The following is a 21,932-nucleotide window of genomic DNA, read 5'->3' as shown; positions in this document are numbered from 1 at the left end:
CTTCTCCATAGAAATTCGTTTATTGAACAATCATACTTTATAGCATTTGAAGCAATCTATCATGCCTTGTTGTTTTCCAAAATATTAATTTCAAAAAATATTGTAACAAAATTTTATTTTGTTGCCATCGATGCATTTTCCTTCTTCTTGAAGAAGTTAAGTCTTTCTTGAAGAGACCTTGTTTTCAATAATGGGAATATTTACTTTTTTTATTTCTTGAATTTTTAGGCATTAGCAAAAAGATCTTTTATTTTTTTTTTTGTGGATTTTGTTGGACTATCTTCCCTGCATCTAATGAACATCTGACACGAGTCTTTCTCACGTTTCTTGCAGTATTGCTTTTCAATTCGAAGATGACTCGCAAGCTCCTCAAGAGACAAATCTTTTTTTTATGTATTGAGGGTTCTCTTAAAGTCTTTCCATGATGATGCAATTTATCAAAGTTCAAGGACATAACAATAGATTCATGCATATTCGTTTTATAAAGTTTGAAGATATCAAGAATCTTTTCAATTTTAGAAATTGATTCATTATAGGTTTATTATCAACTATCTTATACTTAATAGATACATAGTTGTAACAACAAAACTCTATTCAAATATGTAATAATTAGGAATTCACACAATTCATGCACATCAAATCAATTAAGGAAAGCAAACTTATTTGGTAATCGGGTGAAAAACTGTTTTGTCACTTTTCTTTGTCAACATCAAACCCAATTTTATTTCACAAAATCAAAAACCAATTTCTTTAGTGTTCCACTTGCGCAATCATTTGTTAAATTAAAATAAAACCTTAAAATTATTAAAACATAGGATTTAAAAATTGAAAATATTAGCAAATGGCTTCAAGGTGTGTATATATATCACTTTTCTTAAAGTTTTATTCACCCTACCGATTATTTATTTAGGTGTGCAAAAGGGTTACAAGTGAGAAACCTCATGGATATAATAAAGTTGTGTTTTGCACTTAACAAAATCAATCTACTGAATACTCACCGATGTATGACAAGATTATCAAATTTTTATATAATTTTTCTCAAAAAAAAATAATATAAAAACAATCTAAAAAGAATTTTAAAAAGGTAAAGGGTGATTGTAAATTTTCTGTTGGTTCATGTTAAGAAAATCAAAGAATCCTATTTATAAACATAAATATGTTTTTTGTCTTGACACAATCTTTTGACAAATATTACCGTTTGAACAAATTAACATAATTATTTAAAGGACTTTCTTCTTTTCATTCTTCCATTATTATTGCTGAAAATGTTTAATGTATATACATGTAACACCTGTTGCAACCGTCAATGAGAGAATTCAATAAAGAATTATCAGTTTCTTCGGCTTCTTGTTTGTATTATTCTTGTTCGGTTTGCTGCACTTACAACAGCTATTTGTTGCATTTTACAGTGTCCTATTTGGCATCATTTTTGGAAATGGTGCCAACAACGTAGAACTCGCTACGCCTAGGCCAAATCAACTGCCGAAAAACACCGCTGCGAGGAACTTAAGTTGATAGTTTATGGGTTTTGTCCACTCACCGACAGCTCAGTTATTGATTTTATATTTTCTTCGATATTCATCGTTTGTTTCTCTTCAATTTGTATGCTTTGACATGATTCTTTGGTGATCCTATGAACCTGTCCAACATGTGCACTAGAGGAGCCCCCCATGCTTGTCTCACCTCTATGTCCCTGCCTCCATTTCCCCAAAGATTCTACTACAAAGTCATCAAACATGCCTTCCTTGAATTTGCTGCCCATCTTTGATAGGGATGGAACAAAAAGAAAAATGCCACAGTGAGCCTTGGAGTAAAGAGCATAAAATAGATTTTGCATACGAAAGAAAACAAAGCCAGGAACATCAACCTGTGTGACAAGAGCATACAGAGGCAAGGTGATGTAACTGCAGAGAACTTGAACCATTACACTGCAGAAGCAGAAAAACAAGATCAAAATTTGTAAAATAAGCATTGATGGACATTGATATATAGTTTAAGATGTCGAGTCTTACCCCATTATAAGCCTAGGGATGATATAGCCCACTTTTTCCATGATGCATGAACGGAAACCATATGTGCACTTCACAAAAAAAAAAAAAACACCTCGAGTGAGATAGCTTATTTATTATATGGTCAACAATTTTTCTTTTTTTGCTGTCTTTTTTTAAGAGAAAGGACATAATATTTAAAAAAAAAACTCTTGAATTATGTATGAAAATTTAAATAATCTTTTATTTTTTTATTACGCTCAATCAAATTTTTATATTTTTACTTAAATTCAAATTAACCGTTATGACTAATAATTGATTAATTGATGTGATAAATTGACATGTTATAACGGATGATAACTTGATATACTGATATGACATGATGAACTAAATATGTTAGATTTTTAATCTATTTCGTAAACACTGTACAAGTATAAAATTACAAGTGTTATTTTGATTAATAATTATTAATTAACCGTTAATTATAAAGATAACTTATTTGCTAATATTGACATACCAAGATCCAGAAGAAGAATGCAAGCTCAAAGGAATTCTGAAACAGAATAAAGTGAATCAAGTGAAGAACGATGCCAGGCCTACCAAACCAAAAATGTTCATCAGAAGGTTTAACTTGGGCTCCTTCGCCCCGTTCCCTCTTCTCAATTACATCCTGAGCTAAGCGAATGATTATGTGCTCTAACTTGGCACCCACTAGAAGTAGAAGCTGTACAATTTCGTTTAACTTAAACCATTAACGTTACGTGAATTCATTCGTCAACTAAATTAGAATGAACCACTGAATGCAGTTAAATCCACTTACAACTACTGGGAGAAACGATAACCAGAAATACGTATGCCATCCTGCTTAACATGAAATCCATAGAATCCCATTACTGAAATGTGAAACGAAAACTACATTCACCTCATTTGGATTAAAGGAAACATTACCTTTCACATTCAAGAGCAAAAACACCACCACAAATAGCCACAGGTACCAGCTATATATTAAATGATATTAGTAAAATAAAATAAAAAAAAAACTTAACTATTAAAAGTTGCAATGCTGTTTAGATTACCTTATGCCAACAACCTTTTTGAAGTCCACTTCAAGTGTTCGCATCATGTACTTGTGAAAATTGAATTTACTATGTCCAGGGCATTGGGCCTAGAAGGTGAGCAAAAGGGGCTGTTAACGTCCTTCTCGTATAGCAAAAGCCCAGAAAAAAACACTAGATGCAAACGTAAAGTACATATGATTGATAATGGGGACTTAACCATGATGAAGCCTTCTCGAAGTGCTATGTAGTCTGACATGGTAACAGAGCCATAAAACTGTTTGAAAAATGAGATCTGCCAAAAAGCGACATAAGAAATTGCTGTCATATAACCAACAGGCCAGGTTTGTACGTTTGAGAAAGAAAGGGTGGCCATGAAACAAAGCAAAATAACTCAAATCATTCAAAGCGGTAACAGTACACGTAGGAGAAAAATAGCTGTAAAGACTTACTGTCCAGCTCACAACTGCTGCCTTTCTCCAAAATCCTTGTGCATGTTGTTGAAATAACTTACGGTGACGATGGGTTTCCTCTGCAGGACCGGAGAACAAAATTGATTCTCAATTCTCAACCATATAACTCTAGTTAACACATGGTGGATTTGAAAAATTTCGTTTGGTGTTACCTCTTCTACCTTCAGAAACCCATTTTTCCCATTTCTTCCATTCACGTATCTATACAATATAAAACAAATAAAATTTAAAAACTTTCTTAGTTTGAAGAGTTGAAGAAAACCAGATGGTTAAATTAAACTTTCTTAGTTTGAGCTTCTTGAGCTAAGGCAAAACATTTTCTGAAATGAATAATCTAATTATAGTGCAGCGAATTGTAAAAGTTTGCGAGTAGATAACGTCACCCTTGCTCCTCCAAGAACCATTGTAGTGACGCAGAATATCACGTGAACAACTGCCAATACAAAGATGAAAATGTGCAGCTGATGCAATGCTTCCAATGACAATAAGGGGACCTGACCCTGAGATAAGAAAAAGAAAAATCAGATTTAATTAATTTGGAGCAAAAATCAAATCAATCCCCCTCTGGAAAGGGTAAGCTTCATCTAGAGTTTCATTGGTAATATACCTCATGCGAACATTGCCCTGAGCTACTTTCTGTGGAAAACAGGCGCCGTCTATTGTTTATAAGTTGAGGAGAATATTCTTCATGGCCTTTTTTTTCACTGTCCCTCTTGCATGGAAGCATATTGGATACCAAGTCATCTGGGATGCACATTCGACTTACTAGACCTTGAGAGACTGTTAATAGAAGGGAGATGAATCCTAAGAGCATCAACTCTGTCAACAAACATCAGTAATTAACCCAATAGTCAGGCAAAAACAGAGATAACTTACGAATTCAAGGCCTAACGAAGTTGCAAGGAGTAGGAATTATATATACACCATTTCAGCACCTTGTGAGATTAACCGAGAAATTCAATGACACGTCAAATTGTATTATTTTAATAACCAAAATCAGCGGCAAATCCATGGATGATCACAGAAACTTAGAACATCTTAAATTTCCAAGTGTATATGCAGAAGAGAAAAGAATGGAAATAAATATGGAAGTGACATGACCTTCTCTCGGAAACTCCCTAAAACTGAACTTTGCTCTACAATATATGAACTCAGAAGGTTTTAATGTGATACAGCTAAAGCTGGATTGAAGTTTTCTTAATAGGTAGTCATAGAAATATACTTCTATGACATGAGCTGCCTAACATTATACTTTAGGGAATCACAAGCAAGATAATATAAAATGTATATTGTGTATAGATAATGTTTCAAGAGAGAACAAGGAAGCAAGCAAACCTTCTTTTAATTTTTGTAAAGCTTCAAATAGTGCATCTTGTTTGTTATGCTTCAAAAACTGGATTGGCAAACACAAAGACAGATGGAAGATTTTCTTAGAAATATTTCAATGTACTTCTAAGAAATATCGATCTGCATAATCATCTTGATATCAATGGTCAACAGTTATGCAATATACTTCTAAGAAATATTTCGATGTTCAACATATAATCAGAACAAATTTTGCAGATGGTATACATGTATCCTACCAAGAATTCTCTCTAAATTAAAATGCTTCATCACTTATGAGCTAGTCAAGCGTATAAAGTATGTAAAAAGTTGGTTTTAGCAACTTCAGAACAGTATTATGTTTGGGATATGAAGAATGAAAATCCGTGGCTGAACCCTTAGCTCTTCTACTGTTTACCTTGAATTACCAGCACTTTTTGAAAAAATAAAAAGAATGAATATCTAATTGTACTTTTGCTTCCCTTCCCCCCAGCACAGATCGAAATTCCAGGACAAACATTTTACTGAAAAAAATGAGTTTCGATTCTATCCTTGGAGAGAATACAATTAAGCAATCTGGTAAAACCTGGACGAGCAAAGATTGTTTTGGATACCTTTCCAAGGCGATGAAGACCTCGTTCAGCAATAAGAGATATGAGGACAATGAGAAAACAGACAGAAGCAACCACCCAGGTTGGTGAATACTGCAGAGAGCTGGACTCTTCTTCTGCCATGTCTTGATACAAGTCAATGTGCTTCAGTCGGGTGATGAGACCGCAACAAATAAGAAACAATAAAAACCCAAATGTCGCCTTGTTTGATGGTTGTTTTCATGAGTATATGAAAGCGAAAGAAGTGAAGGTGACAAAGAATAAGCATATACAAAGGTAAGGGAAAAGAATTTGACTGAGCATAAGTGAAACGGAAAAAACAAGTAACGTGCCGACGAATCAACCAAGAGACAAAAGAAAGGCATAAAGGTCAGATGAACTCTCATTGTTGATAGGAATCACTTGAGCTGGACCTCTCATGTTTCTTTTTCTTTGCAGAACAGCTACACTAGATTCTGCTACTAACGCAATCCGCACTGCTGTTATCGACTGTCATAGTTTTTCAAGCTTTACCGCATCCTTTCTTTACATCAAATGAAATATATAACCGTTATACACTTACAATCCAAGTGGGAAAGAAACTTTACAAACATCAACTCTTGCAACTATTAATAATTGCCGTGTCATTTAAATGTCATTTAAAAAGAGAAAAGCATTAAAGAAAATATATACACGATAACCTGACAAGATGGATGGCTTCTCGATTCCAGGACACTTCCAGTTCAGTTTGTATGAAATACTAACTTAAGACGAAAATCACATAAATGCCAACAACTATTGCAAGATCCTTATCCCCGAAAAACTGCAGGAATTAGAAATTAAACACAGATTTATTGTTAACCAATTCTGGAGTTTTTAACTCGTGTTTCAAAGAATACAATATTGATATCATACATATACACTGTATACCACGAAATCCAAAGAGACTTCATATTCCAACTATCAGTTCTGAATGCTGGGCCGATTCTGCAACCTGACAACCAAACATAAGTTCTGCCTGTAGGTTGTTCCCTTTCTTGTCTCCCCTTTCTTGCCTTTTGCATTACCTTCCCTCTCAAGGCCATCAGGGTACCAAAAACTACTTCCAAAATCATCCTGTAGGTCACACAACAAAGCGTAAACGAGGACAGATCTAAAATATCTTTATGGCTTCCAAGGTGCTGGAGGTGGTGGCGGTGTGGGAAACATTGGTGGAACTGCAGAAAAAATGGTATTCTTGTCAATCCCAGTTGACTTGTCACCAGACAATGCCACGAGTGCAGCAACCAAACCCGCGTTGCCTGCAAGAGTTGGTTCTGTGTAGTTGTAGTTGGTGCGAACGTCATGAAATCCATCATGCTTGTCAGGTCCAGCAACCATGGCTCCAACAAGTGTATTAGGGTTTGGCTTTGTGGTATCTCTCCATTTCCATCCCCCTTTACAGTTATATTTGATCTTATTCTTAGGGATAGAAGCACCTCTATGGTGAACATGTCTTGGGTAATGGTTACCAAAACCCACAATATAGCTCATTTTCCGTGGATTTTTTCCTAGGATGTAATCAATCTGCCAAAACAACAGCCGAAAAACAAAATTATTGGCCACCCTGCCTTTGTATAATTCAGGATTAAGTGGCTTAACCATGTCCACTGGACAATCATTTGAAAAAGAACAGACCACAACATACCTGGGTTTTGGCAAAGTCCCGCAAGACATCAGTTGAATAGAAATTGGGACCACAATACCATCCAGGTGTATCGGCAGCATCAAGATAATCACTGTATAGGGTGGCTAAGAAGGCTGCATTGACAACATATTGTAGAGGCTGAGGCCTTCCATGGTTTAGCTGGATCAAACCTCCTGTGTAATGTCCAAAGTTATTGTAGTCCAAAAAGTACACATCCAATACATTTGAGTATGAAAAGGTCAACAAAAACAGCACATATGTTTACCTTTTGTTCTGTTAAAGCTAGTGAAAACTGGAAGGAATGAGCACATAACTATGCTGGTCTGATTGTGGAATGTTCTCAATATTTCCTCATATGGATATCCAGGACTCAAAAACAATCTCAACCGGCTCAGAAGCACCTAAAACACGAATTATTGGTTATATGGTGATAAACATGAAAGTTAGTTCCCGATAGCACTATAGTTAAACAATCCAAAAAGTTAATTACCCTATACTGCAAATTGTTGCAAGTAGAAGTCAATGCATATCGTAACAGTAAACAGAGAAATAAGCAGTTGAGCAAATAAATAGTTCAAAGTAGCAACTTAACAGCCTTGTGATCCCGGAAATGTATGATCGCTGACATTGTAGCGCAATTATACACATGATTTAGGCAGAAAAATGTGGGGAAAATGATTTAACTACAAAATAAGAGATAACTGATGAGTGGCAATGTTACCCTCAAAACTTTGTTCTTATTGAAAAAATGGCAAGGAAACAAGAATTAGGATGTACCTTTATTGAAATCAAAATGCAATATTGAATCATAATATGAACAAAGGGCAGAAACTGGGAGAAATTCACCAAATGCCTCAAAGAAAGCTAATTGATTTTATCAAGAAGAATCACCTTCCTTGCTTAAAGTGCAATGCACATAAATTATTTGAACATCACAGTGTTCTAAACAATGCACACCAACTTAAAATGTAAATTCTGAACAAGATTTTGTCAAAAAAGCCTTACATCAAATAATTAAAACAGAGCAGCGGCTACACAAGGTACAAGACTAGAAAGAAAAGCAGCATAGAGTTACCTGAGCACCAGCTAGCTTGTTATCCCAGCTAAGAACACCATAATCTGGGCCTCCCCAGAAAGCACCAGCATGCTTGGCAAGTTTAGGATGAGTAGCTAACTGAAGATAGGAAGAGTTCCCGGTGGCATAGTATAACCAGGCTCCACCCCAAACGAACTCATCCCAGTAACTGGAGGAATTATAAAAGATGGCGGCATCAGAACCACCAGCACTGTATCTGCCTCGCTGATCCCTTGCAAACTCAAAGAGGGTCCGGGCACCATGGACAAGCTTTTGGGAGTATGCCTTGTTGTCTTTGAAAACGATGGAAGCAGAAGCCAAAGCAGCAGCCATTTCAGCAGCAAGATCGGAGCAGCTGTGACATTCATAGACAGGACGAGGGTAATCAATGTCCTCAGGGCGCATCCAGCAATAATGATCATTTGGGTTTGTACTGCCTCCGGATGTATCTCCCACCCCAACCTGTGAATTTATAAGTCAGCATCTAATAATTGACAAAGAAGAATGAGAACAAGAATACCACTAGTATTGGTCAATTGCTAGTATGGTAGCAATAAAATTAACAAATAGTACAATTATACCTGCGCTGCAACCCTGTCTATGGTATCAGCAGAATTGTTGAAGGTCTTGAGAAAATAATCAGTACCCCATTTGATGATCTCTTTAACATGATTGAGCTCCCCGGCAGCCTCATATTTAGCACTGTACTCAATTACGCTCCAGCTCAACATGGTCATGGCAAAAGATGCAGGAAAGTTGAACTTGATGGCATCTCCAGCGTCGTAGTAACCGCCGACCAGATCCTTCATCAAAGTTGAGGGATCCGATTTGCCATCTCGGAGGCACGAGTTCCCTCTCCACGACACATTATTATGCTTGGGCATTTTCCCGGCTGCAGTGGATTTATAAATTAGATTATTACCATTATTTGGCTGAAGAAAGACCGGCATTCATGAAACAATAACACTAGTAAAGGCTGGGTGATGTTAAGTGTATTTACTACAGTATTCTGAAACTCATGGATTTAATCTGATCCGATCCGATCTGAACAATACCCAACGTAGCAATCATGGTTGTTTTCCAGTTTGCTTGGATGGGATGGGTGTTGGGTGTTGGGTGTTGGGTGTTGGGTGTTGGGTGTTCGATGTTGATGGGATCAGATCTGAAGTTCAACTGGCAAAGTAACACAGTTGGAGCTAAAAGTAATGGGAGAAAAGAAAACGTACAACGCTGAGCATTGAAAAACATGAGGGCCTTATGAAGGGCGAGAGTGTAGTTATCGGGCGGACCGTGCGCGTGGTGATGACGCGGAACCGTTTTCACGATTAGGGTTATGAATCCGGCAAGCAAGCCTGAGACCAGCAGGGTCCCCACTGTCCATACAAAGATCTTGCGGCTCACAATGATGCATCCCAGATCAACGTACTTCTTCTTCTTCTGCTCGCCGGGGCCGAGCAGCCAGCTCTGCTGGGTCTCATCCAAGGGGCGAGACAGCGCAGCCCTGTCCAAGTCCTGGAGATTCCTGCTCCGGTCGTCATCTGTGGCGGAGTCAGCCGCGTTTATCTCCAGCGGACCCCCCCATGGATCTCTGCCGAACATGCTCATTTGGAGTAATTTCAGCTCTGGCCCAAGAATAATCAACACAGGACAAGATTAGAGAGGTTGCAGTAGCAGCACAGCAGCAGCAGCAGCACCACCACCGACAGATGTGAAGCGGATGGAAATGTGTTTAAGTAGGCAGTGGCTGTTTTCTTTATTAGCTTTTGCCAGTGAGGAGATGGACTTAAGGAAGGGGGTAATATTGACCTTGCAGATTTGGTGGGTGGACTGCACTGCTCACGCTGACGGTGCTTGCTCAATGATGCACTGTGTAACCCTTAATTATCTGTCTCATGTGAGTTTATGCTTCCTTATATATTTTTTATTTTAATTGTGTGTTATTGTGGCGCACTTAAAATACTCAATAAAAAATATTAAGGTAGGCGCGTTAAGACGACACTGACAACTCTGCTACTGGACACCGACAGTCTGTCTGTCCCAATTGTAATTTGTAATAAAGTAATAAAAACCTGTAACGTTTGCTTCTTTTCCAATCCATATTTTCTTGGCCCGAAAGCTCCACATTGCAACTAATGGTAGGTAATCTTCACCTTTTAGCGCACCTGCCTTTACGCTATCCTTTCTCTGCTAATTTCTACCATATTTTTGCGGTTTACAAAAAATCCACCGACTGTTTCTTTCCTCTGGAAGAAATTAAATTAATATTAAAATAATAATTTTTTTAATTTTGTGAAAAACTATTTAAGATAAAGAAAATATAACTGAGGGAGTGGATATCTATTCACATTAGAGGGCTAAATTATCCACACCGCAATCGCTAGCCTTCTCCATTCAACCGAATGTTTGCCGACACTATAAGGCATCCATTATTGCTTTTTGATATATACATATATATATATATATATATATATATAGTATTTTATTTTCGTATACCACTTGTCCCTTCTCTGCCCTTTGTGTTGAGCTTTGTTGCTTTCGGAATTTTGCAACTCAGCACACACAATTAGTGCCTCTTCCCTCTCATCCGAACAAATTAAATTTAAGGCAAGCCTTTTGTCTCATGTCAGCGTCATAACATTTGGGAATCCAACGTTTAAAAACAGTAACTACCAATACTTTTTATTTAAAGATATTTTTATTTACGTGTGATTGGTCATTTAATTAAGTTTATTATTTATATTTTAAACTTGACTTAAAAGTTTATTAAGAATGAGGGTTTTCACTTTGCAAAATAAAATTAGGGTGTGTTTGGTTCATGGAATGGAATAGAATAAGAATAGAATAGTCATTATATAGAAATATAATAAGAGATAAATAATTATTCTTAAATTTAGTTATTATGAATAATAACTTTGATTTCATTTTGAAATCTTAAATATTAATTTTTAATAATTTATAATTAAAACTTAAACCTTTTTATTTTAAATTCATTCTAATTTTTTTCTTTTTTTACTTTCTTTTCTTTGTGGGTAAAATACTCAATACCCTTAAGTTTTGATCGAAATTCCAGACGAGTTAATTAATTTTCGAAATAGAAACTCCATCTCAAAAGTGTAAACACCTTTGACAGAGATTATGAAAGGATTAAAATGTCATTTTTTCTTTATTAATTTAAAAAATCATTATTATTTTTTTGAAAAAATAAAAAAGGGAGCATCAATCGGTGCTCTTTTTTATTTTTTTCAGAAAATAAAAAAATTATAAAAAATATATAATAGTAATTTTTTAAATTAATAAAGGGTAAAATTATCATTTTCATATTACCACATCATCAAACTAACAGAAATGCTAATGATTGACTAACGGTTGGACTTATGTGTCTAGCAAAAGATTTTTTTTGGAGCGGAATGTCCATTTCAAAAACTAATGAATTCGTTTGGAATTTCGATTAAAACTTAAGGATGTGGGGGTATTTTACCCTTTCTTTTTTCTCGTCAGCTAGTCATAAAAAATGTGGTTGGTGTTAGGGAGAGCCGATATGCGCTTTTTGTTGCTAGATCTGGTTAAGGAGGGAAAAATCAATGTTCCTTGTGGCTGGATTTGGCCGTGAAGGCACTAGTGTTGTCCATCATCGTTTCTCGCCACTATCGCCGCCACCACCCTTTCTTGTCCTTCATGGTGGAGGAAATTTAGTGAGAGAATAAGAGAGGCAAATGGGTGGAAAGAGAAAGAAATTGGGAAAAATGAATAAATTGCATTTTATATAGCATGGTAATTTTTCAAATTGATAAAAGGGCATTTTATCCATTAACATTTTTAGTCTATTTCTTACCTCTCTTAATAGCCAAATACCAAGAAGGAGTGAGAAATAGCTACTCCCCCTTCTCCTTAAGTAGTCATTCCAAGGAATGGCCATTTCTCCCAACCAAATAAGACTTTAAGGAAGGATTAGGAATAGAAGGATATGGTTATTTCATTCCCTCCAACCAAACATTTTATTAGGGTTCAGGACTATGGTCACAAACAAGAAATGTATTAGCATTTGGCAATGTCTACTCAAAAAACGATAATAATTAATCATGTGTTTTCTTTTTTCCTTAATAATCTTTTATTTTATATTTTTTAGGGATTATATTTGATACACTTTGTTAGAAAGATAAGCTAAAAGTAAAACTACCAAGAAGGGGTGAATTGGTTGTTAAATAAAAATTCTCTTTTTTTCAAAAATTAGCTAAAATATGAAAGAATGAAACAATAAAACAGGGTATAAGCTAAAAGAGTAAAGAGTAGAAAAATAAAAGTATTCAAAGGATTTTTATAGAGGTTCGGCTTTTCAATGCTTATGTCTTCTCCCTTGATAGCAAAAGGAGTTTGAATCTATTATCAGCTTGCTTTTTCAATAGGGTCAGGGGTAACATTTACAACATGCCTTTTGCAAGATCAAGCGTAGCCTCTATAATGTTTCTTTTGCAGGATCAGGCGTAACTTGTACCAAGACACTATCTTTTTCAAGTTAAAGCACAAATTTTTACACAATATGAAGCTTTTTAAAGGATCAAGTAAAACCCCTCTACCTTTGCTTGGAGGTATAGCCAATGTAATAGTGGATTATAGTAAATTACCAACTAAAAACCTCTAAAAAGGTTGGTAAAGAAGTTAGGTTCAGAAAGGTGAGAGCTTTCACAAAAATATGGATTATCAAGGAAGGTTAAAGCTCAAGAAAGATCAGTTGAAGGATAAAGATGTGAACTTTAGGCTCTTTACTTGCTCAAAGATGGGAACTTTCTACTCATTATTGTTTCGCTTGTTTTTTCGCTCTTTTCTTCCTTAAAGGTGATTCAAAATCTTTCAAATTCTTCTTCTCTTCTTGATTTAACATCCTTAAATGCATATTTATAGCCTTTGAGATTTGTTGCCCCATTGAAATGAATTTTGAATAATTTCTTTTACGTTCTAACTAGCTCGTAAAATTCTATCGCATTTGTAGAGTTAATTCTTTGTTGTTGAGTTGTCGGTTCTTTACAAAGTTTGTAGCTTTCTATCTTTCGAGAATTGATTCTTCTATTTTGAGATCTATTTTGAGATGTCAATTCTTTTACAATTGGGCTTAAATGTGACACCTTTGCAATCTTGGAGAATCGATTCTTTTACCTCAAGGTGTCAGTTTTTCATTGTGGTTTGATTCCAAAATTTGAATTCAAGATTGATCTTTGCCGTTCCACTTTTGTCCAATTGTGTCATGTCTTTCTTGGTCACTAAGTTTCTAAGCTATACTTTTGGTGCTTCAAGAACTGATTTCTTCTTCATGTAGAATCGATTTTTTCTTCTTCAACATTTTGTCTCTCTAAAATCAATTCTTTATCTCTAAGGTGTCAATTCTTCACAAACCTTTAATCTTCTGTCTTTCAAGAACCGATTTTTTCCTTTCTCAGAATCAATTCTTCACTATTGATCTTTGCTTGAGAATTGACTTTTTCTTCTTCAGAATTGATTCTTCCTATTATCAAAGAAATAGATTTTGCTTTCTTTTCATATAAGAATGAAGTTATTTCTTTTGAAAACTTAACTTTTAGGTTGGCACGTTTAATTTTGAAAACAAGATACCTTCGAGAAAATTGAAAGATATTTCTTCAAGATCAAAAGCATGATCATTCATATTGAAAACATGATCAAACAATCAAAGCATTTCGATATATTTTTCCTTTAAGTTCAGCTTTAACAATCATTTGGGGATTTTCTTCATATTCAAAAATATCTTTCAGTTATTTTCAAAGCTCATTGAGTTCAATCAATCTTGGCATGTCAAAACAAGAATAAACCTAACAATTTCTACCTTTTTGATATGACAAAATTAAAAGCTAAATTTGTTCATTGAAGAAAACTCCCCTTGAAAATATGCTTAATATTTGAAAATATTTTTCAAGTAAAGCTCCCTCTGAATTTGTGTTTTTTCAAAAAGATTTACATTTAAGTTTGATGAATTTGTGCATTTTCAAAAAGATTTACATTTAAGTTTGAAAAGCACTTTTGAAAAATTACTTTAAAAATTTAGCCATCATAAAACAAAAAGTTAAGTACAAATTTACTCATTATATTGATCTCTCTTTTTTTATATAAAATAGGAACAGAAAATAAAGTATAGGAACAAAGGAAGAAAAACTCATAGAAAAATAGAGCATTAATAGCACAAGTGAGATCATTAAAGAGGAAATTGTGAGAAAAGGACCTCGTGATAAGCTGATTTTAGAAATAACCATCCATATAAAGTTATCTATTTCTAGCCAAAAATAAGCATGAGTAGACCAAAATGCCCTTAAGAACATTGTTTCAAATAAATGCTCAGCTGTTTGAGGTATCTGCCTCCCACTAGAGAGAAAATAGAAAAAAAATAAAAATAAATGCGCCCAGCTATTTGGGCTAGGTCATCTTTCTCTCTCAACTCTCTGACTTGTCTCAACTCTAAGAAGTCTCTGTTGAGCACCATCGTTGTCAGCTCTCTCAAATCTTTGAACTATATGAGCTCTGTCAACTCTTTGTTGAGCACCATCATCATCGGGCTGTGTTCTATCTCTCGGCATCTGGCCACATTGTCGTAGATTAATAGACCCTATAGCAGAGATGACATCAAGGTACTTGTTATTGGGTTTATTTCTGCAACACACTTAAATTTCTGAAATATTTGGTGTAAAATAGAAAATGGATTAGAAACATTGCCCAGAGTTGTTACACGCCATGCATCTATAACATGTGTTAACAGTTATTTTAGCATGTCACGGCTGTTCCTGGCGTGTAGTGGGTTAACTAGTTTTTTGGGTTGTTATCGTGTCACGGCTGTTCCTGGGGTGTCATGTGTTAACTGAATTTATGGGGTTTTGGCGTGTCACGGCTGTTCCTGGGGTGTCATGGGTTAACTGAATTTATGGGTTTTTGGAGTGTCACGGTTGTTCCTGGTGTGTTGTGGGTTAACTAGTTTTTTGGGTTTTTAGCATGTCACTGCTATTGGTGCAAGAAGTCAGTAATTACAGTGATTGGCATGTCATGACAGTGATGCATGGCGTGTCATGACACTGATGCATGACGTGTCACGACACTAATGCATGGCGTGTTACAAAATTTTATGTTCTATGCATGGCGTGTAACAACACGACTGATAAATTTTTGATCACGGCATGTATTGTATAAAATAATTGACAAAATTTTCTTTTTCAAAATTTCAATGGGGTTCTAATTGTGCTACTTGTGATAAGACACGGTGGTCAGTGGGTGGATGGCATTTACAAGGGTGGTGAGTCACGAATGCAGGGGGTTAGGAGTGATTTGTCGTTTGTGGGCTTGATGAAGCTGGTTGAAGATGTTGTTGGCGTAAACTAAAAAATTGACGAGATTGAGTTACATGCATTGATTAGTACACCCGGAGAGCTATCACAGCCAATTATCAAGGACGATGAGGATGTTGCATTAATTTTGCTAGAATAGAGGAATGTTCCGGCTGTGTACGTCAGCATTAAGTGACGCCAAACAATGTTATGTCACATGAGGAAGTTGGACAACATGGTAATCAACTCAATCAAAATAAGATTTACAATGCTTCACATATACCAAAGCATTCGATCCGTACCCCACAACAATGGCAATTGAGGTACGCACAAGAATTTGTGCAACTTGGTAGACAGACGACATTCACAGAACAGTTAGCTGCACAATTCCAATCAAGATGTGGATCAAACCAATATCTTCCTTTTCTTAAAGAAATGTAACGATCGGGTGAAACTGTAGAGTGTGTAATGCCATTTTTAAATGAGAATACGACAGTTGAGGACAACAATGTGAGGTTGGAGGGTGACAGTGCGATGCTGAAGGATAATACTGCATTTGATGAGGGAAATGACGATTTGTTCACTGCCGGTGAAGATAGATTTGATGACACTTCAGATGATGGGCTTGAACAATCGCAAGATGACAGTTCAGACAATGACTACCTTTATGACAGTGATAATCCAATTTGCAATAATGTTGAAGGCGAAATGGAACCTGTTGGAGGTGTTGATGTAGGAGATGTTCAGTGTGATGACCCCATATACAATTACCCCATCGCTGGTGAGAATGGGATTCGTTCCCTTGATACATTGGTTGATGATAGTGATCAGGAAAGGGGAAACGCAGGGATATCTTGTACGTGGGTAATTGCAGGTGTAGAAATGTTCTCCTTCCAAACAATTACCACTGAGGAGTCAACATGTGTCGAAGATCGCTTATACAAAGGAAGAATGTTTTCATCGAAGGCCGAGTTGAAACGAGCTTTGAACATATTGGTTATAAAAGAGAAGTTTACGATTAGAGTAAAAAGGTCATGTAAAGTTCATTATGAGGTAGGTTGCAAGGACAAGGCATGCAAGTTCAGTGTTCGTGCAACGAAGTTACCTGATAGAGGAGAATATTGGCAAGTTCGAACATTCCATAAGGTACATACTGTACCGTTGATGGTTTGTAAGGGTGATTTTCAACTACGAGTGCGAAGATGATTGGTGAACTTATGTCACACAAGATTTGGGCTAATGGAGTAGCATTGAGACCTAAGGACATAATTAGTGAGATGAGGGTTTAGTGGGGATTGGAATGCTTGTATGGTAAAGCTTGGCAAGCGAAAGAGTATGCGGAGAGGCTTGTTTTCGGTCCATCGGAGGAGTAATTTCAACTACTACCATTGTATTTTTATATGTTGGAACAAGAAAATCCTAGCACAGTGACTGCAATGGTTACTGATGAGGAAGAGAGATTCAAATATTGTTTCTGGTCATAAGGGCTTGTATTCGGGGGTTTAGGGATGTAATGCATCCTACGGTTGCAATTGATGTGACACATCTGAAAGGCAGGTTTAAGGGTGTTCTGTTTGTCACTGTATGAAAAGATGCGAACGAGTGCGTATATCCAATCACGTTTGGCATCGGCCATGTTGAGGACGAAGACTAGTGGACGTGGTTTTTTAGCAAGATGCGTGGTGCAGTTGGTTGTCTTGAAAATACTATGTTCATTTCTAATCAGCAACTCGACATTAAGAAAGTAATCCAAAATGCATACCTAGAAGCGCACCATGGTTTATGCGATTACCACTTGAAAAAAAACTTTAAAAACAAGTTTAAGGGCAACGATGTTTGTGTGCTTTTCACCCTTGCTCGAGATTACTATAAGGTAGCCGATTTCAACAGACATATGAACCAGATACAGTAGATTCACCTGGGAGCCCACGTGGACCTTATGAGAATAGGGCCGGAGAAATGGGCACGTGTATGTTCACTGACAAGGTGATACCAAATGATGTCATCCAACATTGCCGAATGTGTTAACTCATGCTTGAAGCATGCAAGAAAAATGCTGATCACTATTTTGATTGAGTTCATCAAAGACATGTTCCAGCGTTGGTTCCATGAACAGTACGAAGAGGCGGTCAAGGTGACCACACCCCTCAGCCCTTGGGTTGCTAGGCAGTTGAGCAAAAGGTTCAATGATGCACATCGCTTTCTAGTTAAGCCTATAAATCGAGTTGAGTTCGAAGTTAAAGATGGAAAGATGGACGGACTTGTAAACCTGTCCAGGAAGACGTGCTAATGTTGTGAGTTCCAAACAGATTTATTACCATGTAGCCATGCCATTGCAGCAATAAGGTTAGAATATCTTAATTTCTTATTTGAACCGTAATTGACATAGCATTTACATTGTGCTTGAAGATTGAATTTATTGTGTTTTTCAGTAAATGCAATCGTGAAGCCATTGAATTCTGCGCTAACTACTACAAGACAACCGTTTTGGTGGAGGGTTATTTAGGATCCATTAGGCAGGTAGGGCATCCTAGTGAGTGGGACATCCCCCCTCATGTCAAACAAATTAAAGTCTTGCCCCCACCTTGGCGAGGCTAAGCGGGAAGACCTAGGACGAAAAGGATTCCATCAGCTAGTGAAGGCAGTCGAGCACGAAGATGTTCGCAATGCTTATCGTATGGGTATAACAGACAGAATTGCCCATCCCCATTTGCAGTTCCATCCACAAATCTGGCTCCATCTCTAAGTCAATCGACGCCTCCACGACTACGCCGATCCAAAGTATGTTCAAGTTACAGACAAACCGGTCACACACGCAACAACTGTCCAATACGAAGGACAATGTCTGAAAATTGTAGTTGAATTAGTTTTGCTTTACGGCTTTGTCTGCTCGGTCATTCTATGAGCCACTTTTAGTTACGAACTTTGTTGCCAAACGTTTCAGGCAGATAAGCCTGTCAAGGCCTCTGTTTGATCAAGATCATGTTAAAGTACATTCTTACATTGTTTGTAAAAATGTTTCCGATTACAATATCCATCAGACAGGAGCCTTGACCAAATTATCTACCTAAAATGTTTGGCAACAAAGTCCGTAACTAAAAGTGGCTCATAGAATGACCGAGCAAACAAATCCGTAAAGCAAAACGAATTCAACTACAGTTTTCAGACACATTAAGTGCAGGTGGCTACATAAATCTTATGAAGGAACAACAAGCATGGAATGGCTACCACTTGTATCAAATAATTAATGATTTGATTTAATTCCTTTCTATTTCATTTGATTTAACCGTTTATGTTCTTACTGCAAGTTAAACGTCATGACACGCCATGCATAACAATTAAGTTGTTCTGACCCACCATGCATAAGAAGTTAAATGTCGTGACACGCCATGCATAACAATTAAATTGTTCTGACCCGCCGTGCATATCAAGTAAAATTGTTCTGACCCACCATGCATAACAATTAAATTGTTCTGACCCGCCATGCATAACAATTAAATTGTTCTGATCCGCCATGCATAAGAAGTTAAATGTCGTGACACGCCATGCATAAAAATTAAATTGTTCTGACCCGCCATGCATAACAAGTTAACCGTCATGACACGCCATGTATAGCAATTAAATTGTTCTGACCCGCCATGCATAACAAGTTAAACATCGTGACACACCATGCATAACAAATTAAACGTCGTGACACGCTGAGTGCAACCAGATGTATGTGGGGACACGCTGAGCGGAAGTAGATTTATGGGGTGACACGCTGAGTGCAACCAAATGTATGTGGGGACACGCTGAGTTGTAGCATATTTATGGCGTCACATGCTGAGTGCAACTAGATGTATGTGGGGACACGCTGAGTGGTAGCATATTTATGGCGTCACATGTTGACTTCTTGCGACTGTGTATCAAATTAAATATATTATATACATGGATGGAAAAAAATTCTTGATATAAAATCAATTGTGTATAAAATAATTGTATAAAGTATATTGTGTATACAGAAAAAAATAATTCTATTTACAATTAATTGTAGAAAATAAATTATGAATACAAAAAATTTGTGTATAACATTAATTGTAAAAAAAAAATTCTCTATACAAAAAAATTGTACAGACAAGGGCTGATATGTTTAGGGTTCACTCTCACAACTGTTGGAAAAATTTCCAGAGCGTATTATCAACGCATTTTTGCAATCATATTCTGCTTAACTCCGATCTTTTCTGATTGCAAAATATGGTCCATGTACCCTATCATAAACATACTACAGCTGACACTATCATTCTATTGATGCACTTTGGCTTTTGGCAAATGAATATCCAATGGCATCGGCCTCAAATCCCGTCTCTTCCGATGTATGTTGTTGAAATAACCGGCTTGGTGGCAAATGGATGGCATCATTGTCGTTAAGGGTGTCATCTGACCTGCACGAACTTCGTTATCCTTAGCATCCGAAGTGCATACGGAGTCCACCACCTTAATCGTCCATCTCACCAAGTCGATCTTCGCAACCACCCAATGCCCACCAACGTTGCAAGGTGCGAGGATGAAATCCACATCTTCCCATTTTTTACCGTATGTCGACCTTTCACCCTTCACATACCCCTGCAACTCATCTAGAATTTGCATTGTGGCCCGGTCATCTTCTGTTGGAAATTTCGTGTGTAACTTACGAATGGTGTCTTGGGAAACATGTAAACATTAGCTTACACTTTATGCAATCAAAAACTTAGTATTTATAGAATTGAACAATTTTCAAATAAACTTACGAAGAATATCGTGTTAACCACGTATGCACAAGTAGTGTACAACTTCGATTTCGACCCTGTCATTTGCTTGTAGAGTAGGCTAATGCATGTGTCGATATGTTCACTTGTCATTTCCTCATTGGGATCCTTTAAGGTTATGAAAAACTCAGCCCTTTGATCCCCTACGATGCCTACATTATGCCTGCATAAGCCACATAATGAATTTCATAAGTCTTGGTGGATTAATGTTTCATTAAAAAATAATATTTGCAATGTTATTTACGAGCTTACCTTGCCTACTCATCTTTTTTGAAAGCTTCGTAGTCTTCTACAATTTTATCCCTCACATTTTGATGGGTCACTAAAAGGTCGACGAATGGGCTTGTCATGTATTTGCTCGCCATTTTCAACCGTGCCCTCTCAGTTAGGTTTGAAATTTCTGCTGCACCATGATGGACAGCAGGTGACTCTGGTGACGACGACCGAATCTCAATTGCATTAGGAGTGCTCCCACGATAAAGAACGATAGCTTCTATTGCTGCGACAATGAATGCATCGGCTGGAGGAAGATGCTCTCTTTCAATAGCCACGACTGAGTCATGTTCCCCATCCCCTCTAGCAGATGCATCGAAAATGGACTCTGGTAGAGGAACATCCTCTCCTTCAGCATCATCTGATTGAAGGGTGACATCCACTGCCACAACTTCATCGACGACGTCATCGACATGAGTTACGTGCTTTCCATCAGCACCAAGAACGTCATCGTCAATGTCAACACTTGGTTCATGATGCTGTCCATCATCAACATCATCGTGCTCCAGACTAGCACCGTCGAATGGACCGCCCTACAAAATGGGAAAAATCGTTGGTTAGCTCATAAAATACCACAAACCTTAAACAGTAAAATGTTGTGACACACCGTGCATATCAAGTAAAATGTTGTCACACACCATGCATTACAAGTAAAATGTGGTGGCACACCATGCATAACAAGATAAATGTCAAGACACGCAATGCATAACAAGATAAACGTTGTGATACGCCATGCATAACAAGATAAATGTTGTGACATGCCACGAATAACAAGTAAAATGTTGTGACACGCCATGCATATCAAGTCAAATGTTATCACACGTTAAAGCTGACACGGCAATAACTAACTATAATACAAATGTCCTAACCTGCTAATAACCAAAAACCATTTAAACCACTACCACTAAATCCCAAAAACCATCAAAACAGTAAGAAAACACAGTCTAAACAGTTGCTAAATGTAACCATCTAAAAACAAGCAAAGACACAATAACGTACTTGTGATTTAAGGTCGTCAAGAATCCGACCAATGATACGGTCCTCAAGCGTATGCATTGCTACACTCAATGACTGAATTGAAGCCTTCAGCTCCAACATCTCTTTTTCATGCTTGCGCATGATCCATCGGAGTTGGGGGGTAGTGACTGCTCCATCATTGACTGTTCTCGATTGGGTCAACTGTAACAACATATATAACTGTGTTATTCAATAATCATATATGGAATTGATGAACATTAACCGTTACAACTTTAATATCCTAATCGGTGACTTGTTAGTAGTCTGCAGTGGAGTTAGACAGATCAATGCTTGAGGACCTATCGTCGCTTTCGTAAACTGTAATTACAGAAATTATTGTGTTACTCAATA

At 36.9% G+C, this 21,932-nt stretch overlaps 2 protein-coding genes across 7 annotated transcripts; both read right to left on the bottom strand.

Annotated features, from left to right (window-relative positions):
- Positions 1,298-5,755, bottom strand: LOC18595697 (MLO-like protein 13). Of its 6 annotated transcripts, none has more exons than XM_018123343.1 (14): positions 5,454-5,755; positions 4,852-4,909; positions 4,124-4,335; positions 3,900-4,016; positions 3,669-3,717; positions 3,496-3,575; positions 3,264-3,338; positions 3,065-3,153; positions 2,937-2,986; positions 2,809-2,849; positions 2,506-2,730; positions 2,013-2,080; positions 1,868-1,928; positions 1,308-1,762 (listed from the first exon to the last, which is right to left on the bottom strand). In XM_018123343.1, the coding sequence occupies exons 1-14, from the start codon at positions 5,571-5,573 to the stop codon at positions 1,520-1,522; spliced, it is 1,488 nt and encodes a 495-aa protein (XP_017978832.1). In that variant the 5' UTR covers positions 5,574-5,755; the 3' UTR covers positions 1,308-1,519. The 6 variants fall into 6 exon arrangements, 5 of the variants coding, with proteins under 5 accessions (XP_017978834.1, XP_017978832.1, XP_017978836.1 ...); XM_018123347.1 differs by having other exon boundaries at positions 1,887-1,928; XM_018123344.1 differs by having other exon boundaries at positions 2,506-2,712.
- On the bottom strand, positions 6,132-10,066 carry LOC108662600 (endoglucanase 25). The gene is made up of 6 exons (XM_018123342.1): positions 9,418-10,066; positions 8,773-9,083; positions 8,192-8,653; positions 7,382-7,517; positions 7,117-7,289; positions 6,132-6,995 (listed from the first exon to the last, which is right to left on the bottom strand). The coding sequence occupies exons 1-6, from the start codon at positions 9,794-9,796 to the stop codon at positions 6,594-6,596; spliced, it is 1,863 nt and encodes a 620-aa protein (XP_017978831.1). The 5' UTR covers positions 9,797-10,066; the 3' UTR covers positions 6,132-6,593.

This window comes from Theobroma cacao, chromosome 6 (assembly GCF_000208745.1).
Source record: "Theobroma cacao cultivar B97-61/B2 chromosome 6, Criollo_cocoa_genome_V2, whole genome shotgun sequence".
In the NCBI taxonomy this organism is placed as follows: Eukaryota; Viridiplantae; Streptophyta; class Magnoliopsida; order Malvales; family Malvaceae; genus Theobroma; species Theobroma cacao.
The sequence above is the reverse complement of the archived record's forward strand: the minus strand, read 5'-3'. Positions and strand labels throughout refer to the sequence as shown.